At 36.8% G+C, this 24,606-nt stretch overlaps 1 protein-coding gene across 1 annotated transcript; it reads left to right on the top strand.

The window, feature by feature from the left end:
• The first annotated feature begins 972 nt into the window (after positions 1 to 972).
• LOC125228124 (troponin C, isoallergen Bla g 6.0101-like) lies at positions 973 to 6,766 on the top strand. Its single transcript, XM_048132581.1, has 6 exons — positions 973 to 1,081; positions 1,176 to 1,203; positions 2,573 to 2,716; positions 4,149 to 4,277; positions 5,829 to 5,960; positions 6,480 to 6,766. Exons 1-6 carry the CDS (start codon positions 1,079 to 1,081, stop codon positions 6,506 to 6,508), a joined length of 465 nt encoding a protein of 154 aa, XP_047988538.1. The 5' UTR covers positions 973 to 1,078; the 3' UTR covers positions 6,509 to 6,766.
• The last annotated feature ends 17,840 nt before the right edge of the window (positions 6,767 to 24,606 follow it).

Below are 24,606 nucleotides of genomic sequence, written 5' to 3'. Positions count from 1 at the left end.
CGGAACATCAGGTTTAAGCGTATTCAAATTTAGACTGTCAACATCGTATGTTAGATATTTTCTTTGAATACATAAGCTAGGTGAGTTAATTCACTTTAGAGTGAGAGGGATGGAGTGAGTCGGGTTGTTATATACGTAGTTGCGGCACTAAATTCGGCCCCGTCGATAGCAATGGACTAGTTGGTGACGGTAATGACGGTGATGGGATTCCACGCGAGCTCCAGGAGCGCTCAACTGTTGCCTGCGTCTGAATTTATTATTTTCTTCTATTCTATGAGGCACTAAATTCGGCCCCTTTGATAGCAATGGACTACCTAGTTGGTGACGGTAATGACGGTGATGCGATTCCACGTGAGCTACAGGAGTGCTCAACTGTTCCCTGCATTATTTTTGCAAGTTTATGATAGAATCGTTATGTTTGACCGTACTGTAATTAGCGTTGGAGCTTACGCTGAAATTAACATCAGGCAGGCAAGCCTCAGGCCGTCCCTATCGCACGATAAGATCAGTAAGTGCGATATGGACGGCCAGATGTCTTACCATTTCTCGCGCGACCATGCTTGCCTGCCTGATCTTTAAGATGTCTAACATACTTACATACCTACTTAACATTTTTTTATGTATTTTGAAAGTAGAGTTCCCTTCAGGTATGTTCAGATTTCTGTTTAAGTTTATGATCAAGTTAAGTTGGACTTACCATGAATTATTATCCAAACTTTCTTGGTGTTGTTACTGGAACTGATGATTATCTATGAAGAAAAATATAATTATTTAGTATTATACAATTTTTTCAGTAAAAATTTAGAATGTATTATATGTAAGCTATTAAAACTTGGTGAAAAGCGAATGGACCAGTTCCAAAAGGTTGAAATACATCCTGCCCGAATCGGTTATTTTTATTTTAAAAAGTGATCAGCTTATTTAATTCCAAAACAGTTGAACACCCCTGAACTATTCCTCCCAGGCGGAACGCGTCAATCTTGTTATACATATAATATAAATTCACATCTACAAAGTCTGGATCCTATTGACAGTATTTGCTTGACAGTGAACTGATCCGTACTGACCTATATTAAAAATGGTGCGTAAGCGTGACTATTGTTTAGTGTTTGAACTTCAAAATGTTGTGGAGGTTTTTAATATTGTTGTTTTTCTGTTCTATGTGCTGCGCGCAGGAGGAACTTGACAAGACTCAATTGACCCGTAAGTAAGAGTTCTTAAAAATATTAATGCGATGATTTCTTGGCTATTGCATAAAGTGGTGAGCTTAATTGAATGACAAGTCTATTTTTTTTTACCTAATTTATACAGAATATGCAGAATATGCTCTAACTTCATACGGATACTATACTAAGGACAACATTTTATTTATATCCTATTTTAATTTGGGACTTGTCTAGTAATATTCATTTTTTAGATATCTTTCCCGAAAAAGAAATAAAAAGGCTTAGCACCGAGCGGAAGCGGAAGTCTTTGATTCAGTCTAGCCAAAAATATTTCTGGCTCTACAAGTCGCATTTCGTCTCTACTTTAAAAAAAAACTTGTGTCTTCGTCTGTCAATGAAAAGAATTGTAGTAAGTATGTATGGAATGCATATAGACTTACTGCGTTTTAACTTTGAGGAACAGCGTGAGATACGAGATTTTTTAAAAGTAGTGACGATTTATTTCTCAACCAACATTCACTCAAGTACATTTATATTTGGTTACGATTTTTTTTAACCCCCAACGCAAAAACGTCGGGGTGTTATAAGTATAAGTTTGTCTGTGGCATCGTAGCTCCGGAGCGGATGGACCGATTTAGATTACTTTTTTTTGTTTGAAAGCTGAATTAGTCGGGAGTGTTCTTAACCATGTTTGATGGAAATCGGTGCAATATGTCGGGGGCTTTATCAAAATATAAATTATTATTTAGATGTACAGTCAACCAATTGGAACCCTAGGCCACTGTAGAACTATGTCACAGTGACGTTATAAATCAGATTGTAAGAAATCTCTTTACTGCTTGTCATTTTGACATGGTTGTAGAGTGGCCTAGGGTTCCAATTGGTTGACTGTACGTTGATATGGGGTACGTGAGGTCTACAGCTCACAGAGCCACTATAGTAATATTAAGTTTCATGATTTACACAAAATGACATTTTTGAATTACCTATTTATCTATCTATCAATCTGTTTATTGTCCTTTGAGTCGTCGGCAACCCAAACTCTTCTTAGAACTTGTACACTCCTTTTTTCTGTGTACTTAACACAGCAAAAGGGAGTGTACAAGTTTCTAATGGGTTGGCAACGCGCATGTGACACTCCTCGAGTTGCAGGCGTCCATAGGTTACGGTGACCGCTTTCCATCAGGCGGACCGTATGCTTGTTTGCCACCGACGCAGTATAAAATGAAATAAAAAAAACCTATGCCATCATACATTTTTACTACTTAATTATTATCATGAAATTGTACGACTCGACCTCGTCATTTCATGTTTATATCAATCATATTTTTATTTCAACAGTATGTATATGTTTGGTTTAATTTTCGCTTTAGGTAATTATGATTTATAATTATTATTTTTCACAGTTCTGAAGAATGCCTTCGACGCCTTCGACCACGAGAAAAAAGGAATTATCAGCACAGACATGATTGGCACCATCCTGGAGATGTTGGGGCACGAGATCGATGATGAATCGTTGAAGGACATCATTGCAGAAGTTGATGAAGATGGTAAGACTTCCAGCCTAAATATTGTATGCAGTATATGAAATAACGCACCAAATTATTAGAAGAAAAATATGGACAGTAGTGACAGTACCTAGTTATTTTTAAACATAAATTATATTTAATAAGATAAAGAGAAAGAAGTAAATGAGACGTTATCTGCGTAAAGAGACCTTATTGTCGATGGCGTTTACGTCCCACGGCGTCGTATTTGTATACGAACATCGCTCATAACGCCGTAAGCGCCATAGCCAATAAGGTCCCTTTTCACTGATAACGCCACGTCACAAATGAGTAAACCGTGTGACACTCTATTCACTCCTCGCTATTTCATATTAATTCCATATTAGCAATTCGTTTTGATAGTTCTAAATAATACGCTAATTTGACGTATAATATAAAAAGTGACGTTTTCAGTTGATGCAAGGTCACTTCAGATACCTACTGAAACATTGGTATCTTATCGCTCTAACATCTTCTACAGATATAGTGCGAAAAGATTCGTATTTTTCCGGAAAAGTTAGTATTTGACTTGCTAGTTCAGACAATGTTCGTACGTTTCGGTCAAAATACGAAGGAAAATCTTACCGCGCTTCATCTGTAAGCGTTATTTGAATTGGGCCTTTCGTCATAGATATTGCGCATTTACAAGCTAGATGGCGCTCTTAGCCGTGGGCCGATGTACTATTACAATTGGTTCTCTGTTGTAAGTATAGATGGCGTTATCATTGAAAGAGAATATAACTAAAAAAATAAATGTTTGTTAACAAATGAACAAAATTGGCGTGTATTGTGTAAGTAAAGAATACTAATCAATTATTGTGCTTCTGTTAACGACTTTAAACTAATCTGATAATAGAAGACATATAACATTAATGGAACCCATGTGTCTTCTTGGAAGTGTTTCCCAATTGATTTATTTTAGCTAGCCTGGTTTAGTTCTACTTCTTCTCCAGGAGTTAGGCTAAGTGCGTTTTCACATTATCCGATCCGATATCGGATGTAGGACCGATATCTCATACATTGAAGCCGCCATCTTTGATTTTTGCCTTTGAAATCCTTCCGACATCCGATATCGGATCGGATAATGTGAAAACGCACTAAAGCGTCTCAGGATTTCTTCCCCTCGACCCTGTTATATCTGTAATTCTGCCATCCCGGGTAGAATAAGTCTAAGTCATCCCGCTATCTCTTTTTCGGTGTGCCTGAACCCTGGGTACGTAGCCGAATGGCACAAACGCTCACGAAACACTCACGAAACTAAACGCTCGTAGATATCTATCTCTATCGCTCGTACGTATTGGCGCGACAGAGCCAGCCTACTTTTCGCGGCGTTACGTTTTCGTTTCGCGTCGCAGAAATGCCATTTGGTTACGGCTCCTGGCCTACACAGTCTACGGTGGGCAAATATTGAAAATGATAATTAAAAAATCTTTAGGTTCTGGAGAATTGGAGTTCAACGAGTTCTGTAAGCTGGCAGCGCAGTTTCTTACAGAAGAGGAGGAACCGGACAGTGAAGCCATGACGGCCGAGCTCAGAGAGGCCTTCAGATTATACGACAAAGAAGGTAACTTGACAATTCATCTTGTAAAGGAAAATGGAAAATTAATTTTGTACCTACTTTTAGAAAAACATAGTGTTTTGTTACTACCAAAATCATAATATATGTAACTCCGTATAGACACCTACAGTCTCAGAGAAAAACGTACTTCAGTACCATATAGGAAAAGGTACGGTGGCCTAGATGTAGTTGGTGTTACACCTTTGGGGGACGCTCGTCTAGATGGCGCTAATATTAATATTTGGCATTTTAACACAAGCTAAGAATATGGGCCAAATTGTCAAAACTGATGTTCAAAACTTTTAAGCCTATGTCGAGAGATGGCAGTCTATGCACTGTGATCATTACTCATTTTACTTTGACAGTAACTCTCTATAATACTTGATCCTCTTTGGTTACTACTTACAGTCCCATTTTTTTAATACGTTTAATTAACCGTAGCTTTTGAATTTATTTATTTACTAGCTTTTTCCAGCGGCTTCGCTGGCGTTAGAAAGAGACAAAAAGTAGCCTAAGTCTCTCCATCCCTTCAACTATCTCCACACAACAGAAATCACGACAATTCGTCGCTCCGTTTTACCGTGAAGGACGGACAAGCAAACAGACATGTACTTTCCCATTTATAATATCAGTATGGGTTTATTTATCGTATGGCAATTAAACCTACAGTACACTGTATATTAAATGTTTGAAGTTGTAAGTTAACAATATGTACTCATGACAGCTAACTTTTGTGTCTGAAAAACTTGCGCACTTAATTTTCCATCGAAAGTTATGGCCGCATAGATTTTACTTCCATTTAAATGCTTACTTGTTGCTTTTTCATTTTAAAGTATTGATTCTATTGTACCCACAGATGTCATATATACCATAGATCAAGCAAACGTATCTACTTAGCGTGTCAAATGAACTCAGTGAAATCCACTGAGTTGTCCGTCTTTACTCGCAGCTTGCAGCTTTCGGGCGTCAATTTTTGTAAGTTGAAGTCAACCAAAACATAAAAAATGCCTCGTTACGTGATATTCAATTGCAACAACACAAAAATTATGAACAATCAAGAGCCTGAGACATATTTAAAATTACAGGCAAGAATCAACTTCAGTACAAAATTTGACACGCTCGGCCCCTATACAAATATATGAATTTGTTTCTTCTATCTAAATTAAGTTCTGTGATTGTACCCCAGAATTGTAATCTGTGGGTCTAGTGAAAAAGGGTATAACTCAAATTGACTCGGTGAAAAAGGTCACAAGTCCGAGAGTCCGAGGTGGGACTGTGTCCCTTTTTCACCGAGTCAATTTGAGTTATACCCTTTTTCACTAGACCCACAGTATTACTATTGTATCAATCGTAACGTATTAAGTATACACACTTACCCAACTTGAAAGTAATCCTCAACAACTTGTGTCCGTGATTCAACTTGAAGATAGCCTTTATTCATTTCATTTATTTATTTTGTATTCATGTATAGAAGCTCTTCTTGTTTGCATTTTGAGTTTTAAATCAGATCGTTGTTTTAGATCCTAAAATTGACATATATGCCTTATTGATTGTCAGGTAATGGCTACATCACGACAGACGTGCTGCGTGAGATTTTCAAGGAACTGGACGCTTCGATCCCGAAGGATGACCTGGACGCCATGATTGAGGACATTGACTCTGATGGCTCGGGCACTGTTGACTTTGAGGGTGAGTTACAACCACTTCAAAATAGATCAAAAACATTTGATAGGTAATTTAGTTACTGGGAAGAGATCAGTCACAATATTGGTGGGAGTACATTTCTTGCAAATAAAATAACTTAATAACACATCTCCTAAACCAATGCTTTGTTACAATACAATACACAGTTTCTTTTATCAATATTGCATTGACAATTTGAGCATAAAATACACTCACTACCTGATAGACTTATGTCAAAATTAACGTCTATGACATGAAGAATAGAGATGGTCTATGACTGAAGTCAAGGAATTCATCATTTTCTCTATAGTTTTTTTTTTTACTTCAACTGTATCTGTTCTTTATAGTATTTATTCATAAGCTTTTCAGTATAATAAGTGCATGTTTAAACTTGCTGAAGGGAGATTAATTTTAATTGCTGTTATTTTTTTATTGACAGAATGTGTGTATAGTAAGTGGCGTTTGTGATAGTAGATATTTAAATCCATGTATTTTTTATTAATTTGTTTCGTTTCGTTGTTACAGAGTTCCTTGAGGTCATGACTGGTGAATAATTTCCTGTTATTAGTTAATTTATTATTTTTAATTTATATTTATAATTTACTATAGTGTTAAATAACCTAAGTGATATTTAGTTTAAGTTTCGACCAAAATTCAAATTTACTGAGCCTTTGCTTCGTTGAAGGCACTGGAAGGTTGAATTTTGATGATACCTTTTAATGTATTTATTATTAGGTACTTTAGTTATTTGTAAAAAAATGAAAACCTGCGAGCAGTTAGAAAAATATTTTAATAAATAATGAAAAAATCAACTTTTCTTTTATTTTACTTCTTCCTACCTACCTAATTCTAATATCGTTTTTTTATGCATGAATGTTCGTAGAAACACACTTTGTATAGGTTCGAGTAAGCTTATTAAGGATGACATTCAACGAAATAACAAATACTGTCACCTTAAAATAATATTTTTAGTGACATTCATTCAATTAATATTTGTAGTGTTCTTCCGAAACGCGACATGCATGGTAGGTATGATGCTTTTATTAGACTTTGTGCATCACCTTATAAATTCATCAGTCATTCAAACTATCGTAATAAATTAAATTAATTATAAATTGGTTATCCTAATACCTAGTTCCCTCAGTACGGGGTCAACTTGCACCACGTCCGAAGGTCCGAAGGCAACAACCTGGCAACCTTACAATCTTCTGACGTCACGGTTCTAATTATACACCATAAGATAAAAAATAACCTAATACCTATTTATTTTATACAGTAATGCACCGTACAGTAAGACATACTTTCATCGGATCAACTCTAACCTTCGTGCACCAGTTTTTTGGCCACAACATTTGCCTTGGACTTGGCGTGCCTTGACGAATGACGACCGATTGCACGACACCTGAAGCGCTGGGCCCGTGCCAGTATGACAGACGATGCCAGATAAACATGCTTGCGACATGGATTTAGGACATGTATAGTTGGTTGCTAGTATTTTTGATTGCAAAGTTGCTCTTTACCTTCCTGTTAGAAGGGAGCAATTTTTTACTAGGGCTCCATTTTTAAGATTTTTGAATTTTTTTTTTTAATATTATAAAACATAAAAATTATTCTCATGGGTGATGTAAAAACTAGTAAGTTTGTTAACACTTGAATCTCTTACTACGAACAGGATTATTTTTAAATCCTTCGCTTTGTTCAGGATACACTTATCGCTCTCAACGTAAAATAATTTATTTTACTTCCATGTGACAGAATCTACTATTGTTTGTACCTACATTATGTGGAAAAAATGCTCTGTAAGTTTTGCTATAAGTACAGCTTAGTACGATAAACTGCTAATCTACTTATAGGCGTTTCACAGCTATTAACTTCTTTGAAACTGTTAACTCATGATTGGCATAGATATCTTCTTGTTTTTTTTTTTTCATTTTAAAACATTACCTTGGGTTTGTTGATTGTCATCAGTGTCATTGTACCAAAGTAAATAATAGAAATAAGAGGTCCCCGGTAACTAAAGATTTCGTGGAAATTGGTGAAAATGGCTAAACTGTAAACTTGGTCGCTTCTCACGTGCGTTTTGTTCGTTGATAAGAATTATGTAGGTACTTAAAAGGGCGGCCTTTCGTGTACTAGTCTTGTACTAGCGGTGTTTAACGAGTGTGCTTTGTGTTGCTATGTGTATGTGATAAATTAAATATTTTGACTCCTGATACGTTTATAAGTGGTAAGTAGGTAAGTTACTTGACTATTAATAGTTGGTATTCTATTGCGGAAATTGAACTTTCCCAAGATCGTGGCTGCCAAGGGTCAGCTCAATAGGCTACTTGCCTCCTAGTCAAATCAGCTTCTTTTTAAGAACTGTCAAAACGAATTTGACCGACTTGCTAATATGGAATTTATATGAAATCGAATTGAGTGACGTCACGGTCAACTGAGTTACTTTATGTATTTCTGCCTAGTTATAAAGTCATCGGTACATGTAAAACTAACTTAAAAATACTAATTAATATAATACTACTCTATTAAAACTAACATTACTATAAAACTAAATTCTATTCACAAAACTCGTTCCGAGCCCTCTCAGATGCAAAGGTGCCCATCACACTCGATGCGTTCCCACGCTGAATTGCGATAGACAGCCTTTGCATCAGAAAAGACCCGAAACGAGGGTCATGGCCTCTCTCGCTGAGCCGCCGCCCCAATTCGATCAAAAAGGCTCTCCCCTCCGCACACCAACACCCCGACGTCTCCACTGCCAACGGGACAAATAGATAGCGCGACAGCAGCGCCGAATATTTGTCGCGCTTCCGTGATGCTGCTAGTTCAGCCGCTGCTCCAGCAGTCCGGACTGTCCGGCCGATGTGCGAGGCGGCAAACGTGCTGACACACGTGGCGTTCCAGAGTAGGCACTTACCCTTCTCCCACGGTACGAGTGTCAGCCCGTCTGGCTTTTTTCCATCGGACCGGCTGAGGCCTGGAGGTTCTAACATGCACGGCACATTTGCCGACACAAATGCCGTTTCTGCCTGACTCATTAAATAGATATTGGATTTAAAAATAACTTCTGTCCATATTTTTCTTAGAATTATCTGATGCTTTATTTCGTGCATGGTATAAAATATTTTATTTTAACTACAGTCAAGTTCCCTATTATTTATAGTAGTAGTGTAATTAGGCATGTTTGGTTTGGGTATTTTATGATGGATAAATATTTTACCCAAGACTGCAGATGATCGGGAAGACTGTAAAAAGTGGGGGAGGCCTTTGCCTAGTTCGGACATAGTAAAAAAAAACTGTAAAACAAGGATGAGGAAAAGGTTTTCTTTTCCATTTAGGCCCACTTGCACCGACCACTTAACTCAGGGTTAGTGGGCTGTCAACTGTCAAATTTCATATAAAATGTTAGTTGGTGCAAGTGGTCCTTAATAGTTCAATGTCTCAATGCACCAACAGTAACAATTGACAAAACTAGCAGTTTATGAATTAAAAATCTTTCTTGTTGCATTATGGCATAGTTTTTATAAACGATATCTAATATTTACAAAATAAACATTTCTAAATTCCTCAAAACTTTACCAAGTCCAAATGAAAACATAATTAAATTTATTATAGCAGATTACAGCATATTATAAAATATAAACGACGAAGCTTTTCCAGGAACAAGGTAGCAAAGGAGAGAAATTGTTTGACTTCGCTAACTTTCATAGGTCACTGACATATATAATTTTTCGTAAGGACGTGACATCTGAATATAGAGGTATAAAAGAAGAAACTGACTGACTGACAGACATGTCAACGAACAGCCGAAACCGCTTTTCCTAGAGATTTTAAATTTGGCACGTAGATTCCTTATAAGGTGTAGTGAAGCACAAAGAAAGAATTTTTCAAAATTCACCTCTTGAGGGGGTGAAATGGGGGTCAAAAGTTTGTATGGGAAAACAAGATTAGATTAGGACGCAGTCTAAGTCGCGGGAAAAAGCTATTACGTCTAATAAAAACGGTCCTAACAGAGTGGCGTTATTGCGCGCGAGTATCAAGCCTGGTCTATACCAAAGATTGTAGAAACCTCCAAATGACGGGTACTACCTATGTGACATTATCATGGTACCATAATCCATACCTACGACTGATTGATAGCCAGTTACTCACCAAAAATTTATACATTTTTTAAAGAACCACTTCTTCTCTACCACAATACTACCTAATTACAGATCGAGTAGATAGAGTAGCTGTCTATCTCTATCATTATGTACTCGTATATGGTATGTTTCATGAGAGTGTACAGGATGACATAAGGTTATTTAGATGCAGCTTAAAACCTTCCATCTATTCTATATCTTATTATTTGTCTTTTGTCAATACAACCAATCGCGCCGCGATGCCTGCTCATCAACCCACCGCATTGTGGCGTTCCGCTAAGGAGGCGCGTCAAATACTGTTGCATTTTGTTAACGTATTCTAAATTTTATTTTCCTTTGTAATGTGTATACTTTCCGTGGTATCATTCGTTATGGCCCTGACGGAAGATCAGCGTTGGCCACCCAGGCTAACACCATGCTGAGTCGGGACCATATTCATGGCAACTATGTGTACTTACTTACCTTTTGTGATGTTATGTGTGTAAATAATTCTCTGTTGTTGATCTGTATTTGTGTGTGTCTTTTATGTATTATTTTGCCATGAATAAAAATATTTCTATTCTATTCTATTCTATTCTATTCTATTCAAATGAGAATGTTTATTCGATTATATGAGTTGCGTTATCCTTATAATTCTATTTGAAATCTTTGCATCAGGTAATGTTAATTAGCGACGGTGATAAACACCTATTATGTTTAATGAACGACTCAGTAGCAACATAACAAATTTATTGACTTTATATTACTTGGAGATGGATTCCCAGGCTACTTAAATATTTAATGGCTATTATATGATAAGGAAGGATTAGTCGGATGTCCAATTCATTTATCCACCCAATGTTTATGTATACACGGTGTCACTCAAACAATCAAAGTTTTGTCCATTCCATTCGTGCCTGCTTTCGTGAAACGATCTGTAAGTGATTGGTAAGTGGTTCCTTCTTCCTGGGTATTTTTTACGCGATTCATACTCAGAATCGCCAGGTCTTTCGATCCTGATAGGAGATAAAAAATGTCCTAAGACTTCTATGCATTTTTCAAACCTTCCATTCCGTTACCGCCACACAAAATGTATGAAAAAATGGTAACGGAATGGGAAAAAAATCTTGAGACTTTTTTTTTCATCTATTAGGATTGAAAGAGCTCGCGATTTTGAGTGGAAATCACACAAAAATTTCCAAATCCAAAAAAAAGTGGGGGAGGGGGACGACTAAGAAATGGCCTTCTTACGAGTAACATAAACCGACCGACCTAGCGGTTTCCAGGTTGCAAGGGTTCCTTTCAATCTTCTCCACTTAGCCCGGTCTTCAAATTCCTCTGCTGTGAGATCGGCATCCAGCCAACGATTGAGCTTCCCCCTGGGGATCAACAATATTTACATACACATGCATTCATACACCTCATCATCATCCTCCTTGCGTTATTCCGGTATTTGCCACCATTTGGCGTAGGCACTAGTTTTACGAAAGCGACTGCCATCTGACCTTCCAACCCGAAGGGTAACTAGACCTTATTGGAATTAGTCCGGTTACCTCACGATGTTTTCCTTCACCGAAAAGCGAATGGCAAATATCAAACGACATTTCGCACATAAATTCCGAAAAACTCATTGGTGCGAGCCGGGGTTCGAACCCGCGATCTCCGGAACGAAAGTCGCACGTACTTACCGCTAAGCTACCAGCGCTGGAAAAGGTCAAAGGTCGGTATCACTTTTAAAAACCATTGAATACGTCTTCAAGGAGTTTCTCTTTGTGTCAATAAAATATCGCCGGTGCACGTGACTGCCTTAATAGTAAAAAACCGGCCAAGAGCGTGTCGGGCCACGCTCAGTGTAGGGTTCCGTAGTTTTCCGTATTTTTCTCAAAAACTACTGAACCTATCAAGTTCAAAACAATTTTCCTAGAAAGTCTTTATAAAGTTCTACTTTTGTGATTTTTTCATATTTTTTAAACATATGGTTCAAAAGTTAGAGGGGGGGGACGCACTTTTTTTTCTTTTAGGAGCGATTATTTCCGAAAATATTAATACTATCAAAAAACGATCTTAGTAAACCCTTATTCATTTTTAAATACCTATCCAACAACATATCACACGTTGGGGTCGGAATGAAAAAAAATATCAGCCCCCACTTTACATGTAGGGGGGGTACCCTAATAAAACATTTTTTTCAATTTTTTATTTTTGCACTTTGTTGGCGTGATTGATATACATGTTGGTACCAAATTTCAGCTTTCTAATGCTAACGGTTACTGAGATTATCCGCGGACGGACGGACGGACGGACGGACGGACGGACAGACAGACATGGCGAAACTATAAGGGTTCCTAGTTGACTACGGAACCCTAAAAAATGGTATGTATAGATTGTTCTATACTTCTAGACGACGATATTATATTCATCTACTGTGGCATAAATATTTGTAACGAACACGCAAATAAATGATCAAAATTAACATATAATTATCAGATTCATATCGTTTCTAGAGCATTTCTATTATTGTAGTTGTGTAGGTATATTTAAGTTCAAATCCAGCCCGTCGAGTTTGTGTACAATTTTGTAACGAACCGTCTTACCTCAGGTTTTTACATTAAGTATAAGATTGACAGGTAGGTCTAAAAAATGACAGCTACACCATTCGTTTTAGCTCACCGAATGTGTTACTAAAATCATGCTTGTTCTGGTAATAGGAAACCGCGAAGGTACAAATTTCGTTTCCTTAAAACAAAAGTGGACGGGCGGCAGGAAATCGCCCTATTATAGAAATGTAGGCCTGGTTTTCCTCTCTACATATTAATACATTGTTGCAATTTGATGCCATTAAATGTATGCATAGTCAGGTCAAGATGAAGTTGAAATTTTTTTGATAGTTCCGCCTCTCCAAGGATTCTGACAAACGTCATAATTTCATCAAAGTTTGTCGTTTAAAATAACATGCTTACAGGTGTAGTACTAAATGTTTTTCGTTCGTATTATCACGGAAACTCAAGAACGTTTCATGCGATTTCAGTCGGTTTTAGTACATGAAGCACTAACGTTGACCGAACCAGCACGATAAATACGAACGTTTCCGAGAAAATACGATGGAAAACAATTATATACTACGCATGCATCTGCGAAGCTATCAAAATCGCTACCGACTTATCTTTGACTGACCCTGTTATTATAAGAGTTAATAGCATTTTGAAACTTTAGTGAAAACGGTTTTTTTGCTTCTAATTCTTATTCTTATAATATAATAACTAACCACAAAATTAAAATTTTGTAAAAACCCCCGACTTTCATGAAACATGGCTAAGAACACTCCCGACTAACTCAGCTTTCAAACAAAAAAAAAAACTAAATCTAAATCGTTCATCCGTTCGGTAGCTACGATACCACAGACAGACAGACGGACAGACAGACATACAGACAGACATACAAACAGACAAACAGACAAACAGACAGACAGACATGTCAAACTTATAACACCCCGTCGTTTTTGCGTCGGGGTTAAAAAAAACTCAGGAGCATGGTTACGGTTAATGTTCGTCGTAAATGAATAACTATATTATATCAATATCGATAGAGGAAAATGAGGTCTACGTTTGTATGAATAAGCGACTTTCCTCTTTCCTCTCAACTTATGGTGCCATTACGCTGTGGTCACCAACTTTCTTGGCTGATTCGCTGCATGGCGGAAGATGGCGTGATTGAAATTACATACTCGATTTACTGACGTGACTACTGGCCAATGGCGCCCTCATTAGGAGGTTGTGTTTTCTAATAAAGGTACCAATCATATCTGAAAACAAAAACATTACATTAGATCAAATGTATTTAACTTTGGCCGAGGTGGAGCTTGCTTATTTTTTAATTTACTATACCTTCGAAACGACTATGTGCTGGCTTTTCAAGTGGTTTTTGGTGGTTAGTTAAACAAAAACGTATTACAAAGATCAAAGTTTGATTACTTCTCTAGTATTCATACTTACTTACTAATATTATAAATGGGAAAGTGTGTGTGTCTGTTTGTTTGTCCGTCTTTCACAACCAAACGGAGCGACGAATTGACGTGATTTTTTAAGTGGAGATAGTTGAAGAGATGGAGAGTGACATAGGCTACTTTTTGTCTTTTTCTAACGCGTGCCAATTTATAAATAAACTATATCTAGAGAGAAAAATAGAGACTATACACCGTGTTTCCGGTATCACTCAAAACCTCAGACACCCCAACTGATTTTTATTTTTTAAACGTATCTACAATATTCATTTTTTAATTTGATGATTATTATTTTTTTAAATTGAATATTTAATTTTCTGTGCAGCTCTACTCGACTTTTAACTCTACACTCAATAAAATAATTGCTAGCTACCATCGTAAACCTTAAAACTGATTAATTGTGTACGTTACTGCAACGACATAAGGTTTACCAATAGACAGCTATGTCACTGTAAAGCACGTTAAACTGTGTCACAGTAAACTTCAAATTGGACAGGTGACGCATAAACCAGCCAGTATTAATACCCCTAAATACTGAAAAAGGTATACAACCTCTACCAATATGATATGCACAATGTTGTATTACTTGTATTACGAATTTTTAGAATGGGCACGTAAACAATAACTAATAATACAAATTAAAACAAAAAATATTACCCCCATCAAGATATAGCTCAATCGATTCTACTCTCGATTCAGAACAAACGGTTTTCAGGTTTTTAGTGTTAAGTGAAACACGGTGTATATGTAGGTTTGTAAAATAAGGTGGTCCCTTTATCCTCTTAAAGCACTTTATGCAGCAATTACGTGGAATGTTAGGTTCGCTTTCGTCTGATAGTTAATGTGGCTAATTAATACCTAGTAATAAATATTTATAACGACATGTCAAGTTGCCGGATGTGTTTAATAGGATACTGTCTGTTTGAAAAATAAATTACACTGTGTGTGTGTTTGTGGTGTGTGTTTGTCCTCATGTCATGTGGTGTTACAGGATAATTGCACAAACCTCTTTTCTCCGGTGAGTGTCTTAGAAGTCGACTGTGGGATATGGGTTCTATTATTATGGGGGCAATAGGCTAGCAATCTATCGCGGTAATATCATAATTTGGGTTTTAATTCTTGATGGATATTGGTTCTTGGTTCCATCACCAACCAACCTCAACCACAAATGTAATTGTTTACAGGTGACAAATCTGCAAGACATTAAAATTTTCTAATTTATGCCTTCAATGCGTGCTTTCCTTACCCCTAGCGTGCTTATATGAGGACATAGCAGTTTTACATTCCACCGGATTATGACATTCGAATTTTTCCCAAGCCTCATATTCCTTTCCACCAAGCACAGGCGAGTCCAGTGCTAAGACAAAGCCAGTGTAAGTATGCCCTCAAGTACGCAATTTCGTGAGATCTCTCGAACCTTTTTCTGCTACCTAATAGTAAACGGTCACATCAGTAGTAGCATGCTTGTAATTTGAGCACTATCTGTTTCTTGGAAAAGCCGGCGCATAAGAAACAACATAGGAGTTCCTTTCTGGGAACACAGGAGCATCATAGAAATGGGGATGAGATTCACTATTTTGGGGGTGGTACAAAAGAGGTGAAGGCACCAATTTCACAAAAATAAAAACACAATACAGCATACCACATTATCCAAACACCAGCCTAAGATGCAAACACTTTCACTGTGCTCCAAAATCTGTCCCGACTCAAACGGTATTAGACTAGGGGTCGTTGGATTAGCTAACCGTAGTGATAATACTGGCCCATACTGGATTGGTCGCGCGATACAGGCCGTCCCTATCGCACTATTTGTGATAATACTTTTATCGTCTATCGCGCGACCATGCTTCCCGTGCAGATTGCACAGTTATTCACATCATGATAGTGAGATAACGTCCTGTGCGAGACGAAGCAATAGAAAAGCTGTAATGCGGGAAGGACCTCCATATCCTTCTAAATGGAAGCCATCGAAAGATCTACGAGCAAAGCAATAAAAAAAGCCTTCGGAGTATTTCCCACTGTACTTGCAGATATTGTTCTAGTACCTACTACCTACCATCGGTTTAACCTTGGTTCGCTTGTGCTTTGGTAAGCGATGAATACAATCGGCCAGATGTGATCCAAGATCGCGTGTCAGCTGGACGCACGCGCCGCTGTCACGAACACTGTAATCCACTGTCGTAAAATGATTATAGGAAAATTCAGGTCATAATATAATTAAAACGGTCCTAATAACTTGTTTAAGTCAAAACCATGACGTATGACTGATTTGCAATAAATCTTGCAAATATTTAACTGGAGCAAAAACTAGAGTAAGGCAAAGTCTAGTAAATTCTGAAACGTTTTATAGCGCAATACCTATTTACAACGTTATACGAATACGAGTTTGATGTTTATAATGATAACATTCCGGGTTACAGTGAGAGAAATTTGCATTGTGAATTTAACAAGTTCGACTTGTTGCGGTTTATCCGTTTGAATCAGCCAAACGTATGTTTAAAACAATATGTGTCAGGTTGTTTTTATAAAATGACTTGTTGATTCAAATATATTGCCGATTCAACATTTGTTGTTTGAACCAAAGGGTTCTAACGAAGAAAACTGAAATCAACGCTAGTTATTTTTTTATCGCCGCATTTTCTTATTTTTCAATAGCCATGCCAACCTTAACATTAAATTTCACAATATTACATCAATGTTACTAAATAATATCTTCACAGATTTACAGTATTTTTGATTTTTTGATTCCGTATTTACTTTTGAAGAAGCTAAGATAATCATAATATGCTCGATGATAGGTTAGGTAGCAAAACAGTAGTCTCACCAAACTTTGAATAATGAACTTTCAGGTTCACTACACATAAGTACACCCATAAGAATTGATAAGACATGGAAAACGAGAGAGCGTCACTTTTTTCGTAACTGACACATTTTGACGACAAATTTTGAATGGATCCATTTTATTTCATTTTTATTTTAACCCCCGACGCAAAAACGACGGGGTGTTATAAGTTTGAAGTGTCTGTCTGTCTGTCTGTCCGTCTGTATGTTTGCCTGTCTGTCTGTGTGTGTGTCTGTCTGTGGCATCGTAGCTCCCGAACGAATAAACCGATTTAGATTTTTTTTGTCTTGACTATTATATTTCATGAAAATCGGTCCACTATGTCGCGGTCGGGGGTTTTTTCAAAATTTGTATTTTGTGGTTAGGTTAGATTATATATCGCAATGTAGGATAGGTTGTTAGTTAATGCTTAAGCTTGTAAAAACATTGATTTTAATATTTGTCTCATGATTAGTTAGCGGTGCTTGTGGTTGCTCACGTCGGTGCTTAGACTAGCGGAAACCACGTGGAAGGAAAAATTATTAGTTTTCTAAATCTGTTAGCTAACCTATTATTACGGTCGAGCGCTGGAGCGGCTACGTTGAAAAGCTATTAATCTTATTGTAGATTTTATGCTCTTAATTTTTGTAAATAGTTAATATTTACCACTTTAGTCGGATTTAAACAATCAGTAGAACAAGTAAGCTGCTTTATAAGAGATTCAAAATGTATAGGTAGTAACTGTAGCTCACGATGTCGATTTGCACAAAAAATTGAATAAATATTGTAAGATTTTCTTACACAGAGTACCTCCCTACAACGGTAAGCCCGGCTTATGTTCAAATAGTTAAATATACGGTTATACTCACGTTAATGTACGCGTTCGGCGTTATGTTTCGAGTCATATGGAGACCCATCATCTGGCATGGGTGCTCACCGCGGCTAGACTCCGTGCTTTAGGCTTGTGTTGTGGGTAGGTACTCAGACAACAATAATAAAGGTATTTATAGAATACATACCACAAGGAAATATCGGTGCTCATGAAATAAGTGCCCTTACCAGGATTCAAACTTAGAACATCGACATTACAGATAGCTAACCTCCACCCACTAGACAAGACTTGGCAACAAATAGTTACAATAAATGCAGAGATACAGCTTGGCAAGAGAGTAAAAATGGAACAATTTTTTTTTATCAACACTTTTCTCATAAAGAAATGTCAAAATAGTTGAAAAGCGGTTTACATAGAGGTGCACCACTATTATATCATGAACCTTTAAGCCAATAAATAATCCATGATACCGCACGACGTGAAACAAAAGCACAACGTGCACATTCCTGATCACATTAATAAGTAGCTCCAAGCCCAAGCTTTCTTAAGGTCAGACATCGAAGGTCGCTTCCACACGACTCCTTCGCGGACAAGGCCATCGACACACTGTCCATGTTACGAACAGCCTAAGGCCGACTATTAGGTGATCTATGACCTGTCAAATGTGAAGTTTAGACATGTTGATTATAGACCGGACGGCATGGGGTCATTGTTATCGGTAATGATATCAATCTTTGCAGACAGGATTTTGATTTAATTCGAAGCGACGATGTAGTTTAAGCTATGATTATTGTTTTTTATGAATTTGTTTCGAGAATTCAACAAGTGGCGATTACAGCCTTGAATGAATTAATGATTTCAGAAGATAGTTGAACAAAGTTGTTACGGTTACAAAGTTGTTACGGTTACGAGTCGAGTATGAATTGCGTAAAAAAGTACCAATGTTACAAAAAAATGGGGTGGATAACTTTGAAAAAAAAAATGGCCCATTTATTAAAAAGTTTTTCTGATTAAAAAAAAGTGTCCCTCAACTTCAAACTTGGGTAAATCCATTCCGCTTTAAGGTTGAATATATAAAAAATATAATATTGATCTGAAAGGTAATCAACCTTATAACAGAATGGATTTACCTAGGTTTGAAGTTAAGCGACACAATTATTGTTCCTAATGTGCCTATCTATCTGAGCGTGTGATACTGATAAATCAAGCAATACTGATCTCCTGAAATTAAAATGCGAGCAATGTCGCTTGACTGCAACAAAATTTTGAGATTATAATAAGTTGCCTTGTAAGTTGTGGCCTGTGTGGTGACGGGTTAAGAATTACACCACCCCTTTCTTCCCGTGGGTGTCGTAGAAGGCGACTATGGGATATGGGTTAAATTGTGGCGTAGGCGAGAGGCTGGCAACCTGTCACTGCAATACCACAGTTTCGTTTTCTTTCAACCCCTTATTTGCCAAGAGTGGCACTGAAGCTTTAGTAGTTTCATGTGTTCTGCCTACCCCTTTATGGGATACAGGCGTGATTGTATGTGTGTATGTATGCCTTGTAAATCCCTAGAATTGTGTCAATATCATTTGTCAACCCCATTCTTTCTTAAACTTGTCTCGCCGTTTTCATAATTTATGTTTTCCTCTTTATGTTTTCAACCCTTTTCAATTGCTTGAAAATGATTGATAATACGAGTAAAACGCTAACCATCCAAGCATCACCAGCCGGCCTAGCCGAATGACAATCGTTGATGCTAGACGCCAATTGAAACAAAGTCTAGTTCTGTTTCGACAATACGGAAGAGCACTAGAGATATAGATATCTACGAAATAGTTATTTGTTGTATTTTAACGCCGAGTGTGGAATTGAAAAACGAGCAAGTGAAAGGATTCTATAGTTGAACCACGAGCGAAGCGAGTGGTTCGAGAATAGAATCCTGAACTTGCGAGTTTTTTAACACACGAGAAGTAAAATACATTTGCACCCGAGTGTAACACAAAACTTTTCCCCTCACTATAGCGAGGAAACTACAACGCAAAAACTGCGTTTATCACTGCTGCCAGTAGTTTCACAGGTGGTAAATCATCTTTATTACTAGATTCAACTACTTTTATCAATTTTAAAGCAGTTAATTTGACTTTATTCAAGGTCACATTACTTTACCCACTAGTGGATAAAATGCGTTTTTACTCACTGGTATTAAAGGACGTGTTTCCGAGCTAGTGAGGGGGAAACAATATTACAGTGAGCGTTTCTGCATTTGACTATGTACCCTGACCCCGTGGGCGATCAGATCTCCCAACAAAAGGTTACTAAACTAAGCCTCACTTGACCAGAGCAAGGTAAAGTGGCGAAACCACACAATGAAAACGCCCGAATCCCCCGATGACAATGGACGATTCGCCATGCTTCTTATTGTCAATTATAAAGGGTTTATTTATGCAATTGAAGCTTTGAGACCCTGCAACGGTTTACACGGTCCAGCAAGCATTCATGTTAGAAAAATAATTAAAATGTACCTATTTGTTTCAACATCAACTTAGAACATGGGCAGGAGAGGTTGTCTATGTACGTTGGTATATCCCACTGCTGGATACACGCGTCTTCTCCTTATGAGAACCAGCTTATACTGACTAGCAGCGGTCTTTATAATTTAATATACTCGTATGTGGGCTATTTTTTAGGGTTCCGTAGTCAACTAGGAACCCTTATAGTTTCGCCATGTCTGTCTGTCTGTCCGTCCGTCCGTCCGCGGATAATCTCAGTAACCATTAGCACTAGAAAGCTGAAATTTGGTACCAATATGTATGTCAATCATGCCAACAAAGTGCAAAAATAAAAAATGGAAAAAATGTTTTATTAGGGTACCCCCCCTACATGTAAAGTGGGGGCTGATATTTTTTTTCATTCCAACCCCAACGTGTGATATATTGTTGGATAGGTATTTGAAAATGAATAAGGGTTTACTAAGATCGTTTTTTGATAATATTAATATTTTCGGAAATAATCGCCCCTAAAGAAAAGAAAAGTGCGTCCCCCCCCTCTAACTTTTGAACCATATGTTTAAAAAATATGAAAAAAAATCACAAAAGTAGAACTTTATAAAGACTTTCTAGGAAAATTATTTTGAACTTGATAGGTTCAGTAGTTTTTGAGAAAAATACGGAAAACTACGGAACCCTACGGGTGAGTATCGATCGATATAACTTTTTTTGATATATTTTTAGTCGTTATAACGATCATTTGATATAATGATTGTATTATATAACAACAAATAATATACTAACAAATTGTATAATTCTTATTTAATATAATGATCATTTTTTCTAATAACTTTTATTATAACATACTTTGAGTATAATGCTTATTTCCGATAATAAATAAATTGTATACCACAAATTCTTTCTAAAGCACAGTTAGAATAAAAAACAATTGTACAATAGATTAGATCCATCATTTACCAGAAAAGTAGATTAGGTTAGAACTGTGACCCCTACACACAACGCGCTGCTACCAGAAAAATAGGTTAGGTTAGGTTAGAACTGTGACCCTCAAACATATGTACTGCTATCAGAAAAGTAGGTTAGGTTAGGTTAGAACTGTGATCCCTTCAAAAAAGAATAAAATTAATTCATGAAATGTTTTATACTGTTTGTTTTTATATTATACTAGTCGTATATCAATAGATAGTTATGCCATATAACGGTTATTATAAATAAGTGTTATACGAAATAATGATTATACAAAATAAAAGTATATATTTTGTGGTTATACCAAATGTTAATTATGTCAAACGAATGATTATATCCTTTAAATATATACGAAATGTTGTTATATCAAATGTTATTATACCAAAAAAAGTTATACCAATCATTACACACCCGAACCCTACAGTGAGCGTGGCCAGACACGCTCTTGGCCGGTTTTTTTTTTTAAAGTTGTCCACCCCACTTTTTTGTAACATACTCAGAATCGCGAGGTCTTTCGATCCAGATAGGAGAAAAAAAATATCCAAATCTTGGGACATACATTTTTCAAACCTTCCATTCCGTTATCGCCATACAAAATGTAGGGAAATGTAAGGGAAAAAACCTTGGGACATTTTTTTCTCTTATTAGGATGAAAGAGCTCGCGATTAAAAAGTTCCAAATCCATAAAATAGTACATTACATCAGAGGCCGGGAAAATGAGGATTTCCGGCCAAGTGGGTATATACGGCCGAGCGAGCGTGCGAGCGAGGCCGGATAGGGATACGAGGCCGGGAATCCGTTTTCACGCCGAGGCATGTATAGTGCTTTTCTCAAACATAAAATGAAATAAAAAATGTTGTCGAAATTTAAAAAAAAAGTTACTTTGCAGGCCTAGGCCTAAAAAATAATATGAAATCCCTTTACAGTCCTCTCGAGTTGTTGCGCCCAAAAAGCGATACTTCCCAGCCCATTTTAAGGAACGTAAAGACAATATTTCATTGCATGTTTGAGAAAAAGTGTTTTTTTTTTTAATTTATTTAAAGAAAAAACACAGTTACATAGTAACTTAAATTAAATTTTCGCCGAACTGTGAGACCACTGTGAGACAGTTTGCTGGCGTAGCGCTCAATTAAACTTTAAACTACCTACATTAGATTAGGTACTTTACACTAAGATTAAGATAACAACATTGAAGTATGCAGCAATTGTCAGTCTATGATAACAAAAACTTTTTTATGAAGGTAGAAAAATTATTAAGTGAACAACATTTGGTAGGTTTATACTACAGCAATATACTCAACTAACCATTAGTGAATGCTATCGCATTTCAATAAGGTTCACGAATGATCAGCAGCCTCTTCAAGGTTTTTCAGTAAGTCGCTTAAATTTGGTTTTAAAGTTTTGAAAAAAAAATGGCCCATGTACCTACTACCACACCTCGGACACTGGCGATCATATGAAAGAAGCGTGTTCCTGACACACATTCTAAGCTCGTGTAGGTGAACGCGTACCATGCTTGTATGAGTGAGATATGACAGGTCGACTGTTCGCGTTTTTGACAGGCGGTAACTGTGAGGTAACCGAGAGGGGGTGGGCGGCGCTTATAATTACTGTACGATAGTACTCTTTATTATACTGTGCTACTACTGTAATTACTTAAACAAATTAAAATAACTTGATTTGTTTTGTGGTTCTCTAGTAATATAGTTTTTAATTGGAAGGGCCGAATCAAAACGGAACTTTGTGTTTCACTCGTACTTACCATGGCTATAGGTCCTGGGCCTACTAGTACTGCCTTACCCCCTTATTCATAAACGTTCACTAAAGTCGATAAAGCCGATAAAGTTAGTTTGTCCCTTTCTATCACACCAATACGTCGGAAAGGGACAAACAAACTTTATCGGCTTGAGAACTTTAGTGGGGTTAATGTTTGAGACCGACTACTAAGTTTCTAGGTATAAAATAGCAGTTAAAAGTAAAATTAACAGCACTAGATTGATAATAAAACCACGCCTTTAACTGTTGGCTTTCACATTATACACCCTAATAAGGAAAAGTGTTTCCAATGAATTATAAACCTACTTTCAATAATGATGTGAATTAAATGTCTATTTCCTACACTAACTTTACGTCTACCTAAGCTCGATTTTATAATAAAAAGTTACGAGAGTCATTAAATGCTTAGCTTAGAGAAAATGTATACAGAGGAAGTAAATTTTTAGTCAAGTTGCATAGGCAGTCATCTTGTTAAAACAATTAGAACCTCCGTTCTGACAATCCATCGATCTAAACTACCAAGATACACTATCACCTACAAATTCGACACTCAAAAGTGTCCGATCGCCAAGTTGCAAATGTGTGCGTCTAGTTGACAAACGAAAACTTCGCAATGTAGTAAAAACTACTTTAATTTTTTACAAAAACAACGTTATTTCTTAGTACTTAAAGTTCAATTTCAAATGCAAGCAATTGGCGGTTATGACATTAATGAATGTGATCATCGCGAAAGCCATAAAATTTTATTACCGCAGATCGCAGGTGTGCATATTTTTAAACAAATCTACGTCTTATTGCAACCAACATAAGTTTAATTTCGTTCGCGCTGCAACAATCTAAACGCCATTTTTACATTGGGAACGAGGATGGACAGAGGCATCATGGGAGTCGCGCTATGAGATGAAAGGCGAGAATGAGGAAATTTGCGGTATTTTTGCGAAAAACTGTTTTAAAAAATCCTATTAGATAGAAAATTTCTTAAGGAACAAAACGTTTGGTATAACATTTTTCGAGATTTTGCGTATTTTAAGCGAAAAAAAATGAGTTTTTACTGTATGATATTTTTATTGATATTATCTCAAACAAAAAAATATATAAGGTACGGCGGGACAATTTGGACTGGGGGAAAATTGCAACTGATCAATATCTCCACGTTTTGCAATGTTTGCATTATTAAATAGAGTCAACTGAGGTATATACAGGGTGTCCCACGGCGATGCCACATGGAGGGAAAGTACCTTAAATATCGTAGATAGCATATTTTGCTGAAAGAAGACTTCATTTTATTTTCAAAACTTAGTAAAAGTGCATTTAATTTTTTTTAATTTTTACTATGAGGACTTATACAGGGTGTATTTTGATAGCGGGTCAGTAAGGCCGGTATGAGATCCCGTAGTCCTACATGAAAATAGTCTAAGGGGACCATCCATCAATTTCAAATTTATGAAAAATGGCATTTACAGATTTTGGAAAAAACATACAGGGTGCTAGAAAAAGGGCATTTTTGACAAACGTATGTATGTATATATATATATATATAACATACATGTGTGTGTGTGTGTGTGTGTGTGTGTGTGTGTGCGTGTAGTGAGTGTATGTGTAGCGATTATGTGAAGGTAAACAGTTGAGGGATTGTATGTG

The sequence above is a fragment of the Leguminivora glycinivorella genome, chromosome 7, assembly GCF_023078275.1.
Source record: "Leguminivora glycinivorella isolate SPB_JAAS2020 chromosome 7, LegGlyc_1.1, whole genome shotgun sequence".
NCBI lineage: Eukaryota > Metazoa > Arthropoda > Insecta > Lepidoptera > Tortricidae > Leguminivora > Leguminivora glycinivorella.
The sequence above is the reverse complement of the archived record's forward strand: the minus strand, read 5'-3'. Positions and strand labels throughout refer to the sequence as shown.